This window comes from Triticum dicoccoides, chromosome 6B (assembly GCF_002162155.2).
Source record: "Triticum dicoccoides isolate Atlit2015 ecotype Zavitan chromosome 6B, WEW_v2.0, whole genome shotgun sequence".
NCBI classification, from domain to species: domain Eukaryota; kingdom Viridiplantae; phylum Streptophyta; class Magnoliopsida; order Poales; family Poaceae; genus Triticum; species Triticum dicoccoides.
In genome coordinates, this window is record NC_041391.1 from 437,207,875 (window position 1) to 437,213,541 (window position 5,667).

At 48.0% G+C, this 5,667-nt stretch overlaps 1 protein-coding gene across 1 annotated transcript; it reads left to right on the forward strand.

Annotated features, from left to right (window-relative positions):
• The first annotated feature begins 3,757 nt into the window (after positions 1 to 3,757).
• Positions 3,758 to 4,746, forward strand: LOC119323905. The gene is made up of 2 exons (XM_037597623.1): positions 3,758 to 4,121; positions 4,222 to 4,746. The coding sequence occupies exons 1-2, from the start codon at positions 3,884 to 3,886 to the stop codon at positions 4,578 to 4,580; spliced, it is 597 nt and encodes a 198-aa protein (XP_037453520.1). The 5' UTR covers positions 3,758 to 3,883; the 3' UTR covers positions 4,581 to 4,746.
• Positions 4,747 to 5,667: the final 921 nt, after the last annotated feature.

Here is a 5,667-nt window from a genome sequence, read left to right on the forward strand (position 1 = left end):
TTCAACCAGATTTACCGGGCCAGAGATAAAAACCGCTCTAATGTTGATTGTAGCAGATTAGTTTGCTTCCGCAACACTCTTACCTCCTGCGAGCTCAAGGAGACCCCCCTCCAGAACCAGAAGTTTACTTGGAGTAACGAGAGAAACAATCCGACACTTAGCAAACTTGACAGTTTTTTTTTTTGCAATGAGGATTGGGACATTGAATTCGCCAACCACATACTTCATGCCGTGTCCTCCTCGCTCTCAGATCATTGTCCATTGTTGCTCGCTTGCGCGGATGGCCCCAAGAAACCCAGGTCCTTTAGGTTTGAGAACCATTGGACCAGGATGCCAAGCTTCTAAAAGACGGTCAACGACGCTTGGAACGAAGATTTGAGTCACCAAGATCCCTACCAGAGACTTTTTTACAAGCTAAAATCTACTAGTCGACGATTACGTTCCTGGAGCAAAACACTCTTCGCTAAATCTAAGGTCCAGCTGCACATGGCCCTTGAGGTTATTCTCCATCTCAATATGGCCTAGGAACAAAGAGAGTTATCCCAACAGGAAATTGATCTTCGGAAACGGCTCAAGAGGAAGATTATCACATGGGCTGTGCTTGAGAAGTCCAGAAAGAGGCAAAACTCAAGAATCACCAATTTGAAGGACGGCGATGCTAACACCCGCTAGTTTCACCTTCGTGTTAACCACCGAAGGAGGAAGAATTTTATCCATCGTCTCAAGCATAACAATGGTTGGATTATGGAACACAATTTGAAGGAGCAGGTCATACACCATCATTTTGAAAGCATTGCTAAGAAGGTCCCTTCGCGCAGCATTGGCATCAATTGGGGAATCATTCCGGCCCCCAACTGTGACCTCCAGGAGTTGGATGAGGCTATCACGGAAGAGGAGGTGAAGGCTGCCGTTTTTGCTATGCCAAATGACAAAGCTCCAGGACCGGATGGCTTCACTCGTGCTTTTTTTAAAGCATGCTGGAGCACAATAAAGGGAGATCTCATGTCGGCTATTCATCGTTTCTCTGACCTACATGCCGCCCATTTCCACTGGCTAAATTCTGCGGATGTTGCCCTCATCCCCAAGAAAGACGGTGCCGAGGATATTGTTGACTTTCGCCCCATTAGTCTTATTAATGCTATTGCGAAGATTATTGCAAAAGTGATGTCCAACCGGTTAGCCCCCCACATGAACGACTTGGTCTCCCAGGCCCAGAGTGCGTTCACCAAACGGAGATATATCCATGATAATTTCATGTATGTGCGCAATCTTGCGAGACATTTTCACCGCAAGAAAACCCCGACACTGCTCTTCAAGCTAGATATCAAGAAAGCCTTCAACTCTATTCGTTGGGACTATCTTCTTGACCTTCTTCAGCACCTTGGTTTTCCTCTGCGCTTTTGAGGATGGATCTCAACTCTCCTCTCCTTGGCTTCATCGTGATTTCTTCTCAATGGGGTTCCTGGCACTCCTATCAAGCTTGGGAAGGGTCTGAGGCAAGGAGATCCTTTAACCCCACTCCTTTTTGTGCTGGCCATCGACCAAATACATCACATTCTCAAGAAAGCCACTGCTCAAGGAAAGATGTACCCTCTTGGTGGCAATGCCATGCCTATCAGAGCCTCCCTCTACACGGATGACGCGGCGGTTTTCCTTGCACCCATCAAAACCGAGGTCAAGTTTTTTGCGGATACGCTTGCACAATTTGGGGAAGTGACGGGGCTAACAACGAACTTCTCTAAAAGTCTTGTTGCCCCCATTCGATGTGACTCCTTGGATCTTGATGATATACTCAGCTCCTTCCCTGCCAACCGCACCTCCTTCCCAATGAAATATCTTGGGCTGCCGTTGTCAACCAAGAGGCTCAAAACAATCCATTTTCAGCCTCTCGAAGATAAGATTGTTGCTCAACTTACGCCTTGGATGGGCAAGCATGTTGCGCAGCCGGGACGGGCTGTGTTGGTCAAGTCGGTCATCACGGCAATTGCCATTTACTACTTGACGACGCTAGACCTCCCTGCTGAGGTTATGAAGAAGATCGACTCCCTTAGGCGTGCCTATCTTTGGGCAGGTTGTGACAAGGTCACAGGTGGAAAATGCAAGATAAATTGGGACCAGGTGTGCAAATCAAAAGTGCATGGTGGGTTGGGCATTCTAAATCTGGAAAAATTTGCAGCGGCCCTTCAAATTCGTTGGCTGTGGGCTGCTTGGACAGATCCGGCCAAACCTTGGCCAACTTGGGAAACCCTTGTGTACAAAAGGACAAATATATTTTCGCCTCTGCCACAAAGGTTGTTGTTGGAGACGGTCGTCGAGCATCATTTTGGGATTCTTCCTGGTTGGATGGTATGAGACCCAAGGATATCGCGCCCAAGATCTTTGAACTTTCTACAAGAAAGAACTGCTCTGTGAAGAAGGCCTTGCACAATAACTTCTCGGTTTCTAAGGTGGATATTGGTGAGACCTCACTGTCAGCCACATATCCGAGTTCGTCAACCTTTGGGGAAAGCTCTCGCTGGTCAATCTCAACCTGGAGGAGACCGATTCAATTACGTGGAAGCTCACCAATGATGGCCAATATTCAGCGGCGTCGGCTTATAATACACAATTCCTTGGGCTAGTGGACACGGACATGCCTCTATTAGTGTGGCAGAACTGGGCTCCTCCCAAATGCATTTTTTTGCTTGGTTGGTCATCAACAACAGAGTTTGGACGGTTGTCAGGCTTCAGCGAAGGGGTTGGCCAAATTGTAATCTTTGTCCTCTTTGCAAGCAAACTCCGGAATCGGCGGCACACCTTCTTTTTCAATGCCGCTACACCATCCGTGTGTGGGGAATGATTAAATCTTGGCTCAGTTTACAAGATGTGCACCCAGCGAACTGGGGTGGTTTGACTTCGGTCAAGGAGTGGTGGCGCGCCAATGCTTCTGGGACCTCACGACCACGAAGGGCGCTGACTTCCATTATGCTACTGATTTCTTGGGAAATATGGAAAGAGCGAAATGCATGTGTGTTCCGTAACAACGCAATTTTAGTGGGTGTGCTTGTTGCTCGAATCAAAGAGGAAGCCTCATAGTGGTGCCGTGCCGGGGCAAAATATTTGTGTAATGTAATGCCGCGAGAGTGAGGATTGTAACTCGGCCGCTGGCCTCGACTCTAAAACCTTCTTCTTATTCAATGAAAATGGCAAGTCTTTTGCCTTGCTTAAAAAAACCGTAAACTGTGTGACGGTTCAATAAAAAGTTTTGTGAGTTTGCTAAAAAAAACTATTTGGCGCGTGCTCACGAAAGAAACTATTCAACACATGTGAGCCGCGTATGGGATTGACTGATTGGGACCTCTCATTTTTTTGTGGGGTGTTAGGACCTCTCATCAATAACAACAATTGCTTCTTCGCAAAATAACAACAACAACAACAACAACAACAACAATAGTAGTTGCTGTTTCTCAAATCCTAACTTTGTTGACACAACATGAACCAATGTTGTCAGAAAATTTCAAATCAAAAATCGAAACATAGCTTGAGATACCTATATGCGAAATTTATTATCAATAGAGATAATGGATCAAATTTAGAGCCCAACTTATGTTACGTATTATTCAGTGTCGAATTTTTGTACCCTAAGCTATATTTCAAATTTGATTTAAAATGATGTTTGATATTTTTTGTTGAAATTTTCAAATATTTTAGAATGTGCTACGGAAGTTGGATGCACCGGTGACACCACAGGGGTGGGTGCACATATATTCTTCCCTCTTGGGGCTACGGTATAGGTGGATGCTGGAGCCACCGCTCCAAAACACACAGAAACACACACACAGCTTCTTGCTTTCTCAAACACTGATCTTGCAGCTTCAGCGTCGTCCACCGTCGGAAAGAAGGCATGGCGGGCGCATCCTCGTGGTCGTCGTCCTGCTCATGCACGTCGTCGCTCGGCTCCTTGGATGACGACGACGTGGTCTGCGTGGTGAAACCGGGTTCCCCCGGGGCGGCAGAGGGCAGCGTCAAGTTCCTGTGCAGCTACGGGGGTATGATCCTTCCACGCCACCCCGACGGCGCCCTCCGTTACGTCGGCGGCAACAACCGCGTCCTCTCCGTCGACCGCTCCCTCCAATTTTACGGTACATGCCTATACCATACCAATGACTCCTCCTAATGTCCATTGATCGTGTCCGGCGCTCGAGCCAGTTCAGTTGTTTAACTGTCGATCGATCACTCCAGAGCTGCAACGGAAGCTGATGGACATGTGCGGATGCGAGGCGATGAGCCTGCGGTGCCAGCTGCCGACGGAGGACCTGGACGCGCTCGTCTCCGTCACGACCAACGACGACCTCGGCCACCTGCTGGAGGAGTACGACGCCGCTAGCAGGGACCGGCTCCAGCCGCTCAAGATAAGGGCGTTCCTGTTCCCAAGGTCCAAAACGCCGCCGCTCTCGCCGTCCACCCCGTCGTCCAGGCCAACACCGGCGTACGTCCGCCACCAGCACCACACGGCTCGCCCCCCTCCGGCTCGTGTGCATTCGGGCCACCGGCGCCCGCACCAGCTCCTGCTCCTCCACAACGGCAGTCGGTTGCAATAACAGCGGGATTAGCAGCCGCGTGCTGGTGTATTAGCTTGGCAGTCGTGAGATCGTCCATGAGGCGCTGTGCCGCTGTCACGGATTTGTAAGCCCTGCTTTGCATGTTTCATAACCTATACTCCCTCCGTTCCCAAATATTTGTCTTTCTAGGCATTTCAAATGAAAACAACATATGAATGTATGTAGACATATTTTAGAGTGTAGATTCACTTATTTTGCTCCGTATGTAGTCACTTGTTGAAATCTTTAGAAAGACAAATATTTTGAAACGGAGGGAGTACGTACTACTGTAGTAACAGACTTATTAGCTTGGCTTATTTTAAATAAGATTCAGAGTCTGTCCAAAAAAGAGAAGTATGTGCAGGAGTCGTTCTTTCCTTTCCTTTTCACTTTTTTCGTGATCAAAAGTGTGGATAAGTCCCGGAAACCAGAAGGGCAGACGCAAGGGCGATAAGGTTCGTTAGGCGGATTGCGCAACCAGCCTGTCTCGTCTCTTTCTGACTTCATTCATGTCTTGTCCGGCTAGTTTTGTTCCATTCCGAATTTGGAGTGTTCCTTCCGGCCGCCTGATATGTGGATGGAGTGACACGCTACGCTAGCGCCCTTCACGTAAATGGCAAAGCCCATTTGGGACCAAATTTATTGTTTTGACCCTTTTAGAAAAGTTAAGCAAGATTTGATCCTGGTCTCCATCCACAATTGTCTACCACCACGACCCATAACCGTAGGACTTAACTGCACCGTCACACTTGTTTAACGTGCAAAATACCCCTCAGGGTCCCCGGCGATAGATTGTGCAACCTTATCGTCAAAGTCCTTGCAGTAACCACCCATAATCACATCCGACGCTGGGACACTATCTAGTCTTGCTCATATGTAGCATGGTGCAACAGATTGATGGATGAATTGATTGCAGCATGCATGCAGTTATGGCGAGTGGTGCCAATCCGTCCTACCAAATTTGGGGTGCATGTGTAGTGGACCACTGATGTGTGTGACTGTGTGTTTTGAGAACTAAATTTATAATCAACAGCAGCCGACGAAAACCAGTCAAGAAGCAATGCTACTCGAGTATCATGCACACATA

Excerpts from the sequence above, each read along its gene's own strand:
- LOC119323905 (XM_037597623.1), top strand. The coding sequence starts at position 3,884 with ATGGCGGGCGCATCCTCGTGGTCGTCGTCCTGCTCATGCACGTCGTCG. Across the intron at positions 4,122-4,221 it reads CCGCTCCCTCCAATTTTACG|AGCTGCAACGGAAGCTGATG; the intron begins GTACATGCCTAT and ends CGATCACTCCAG.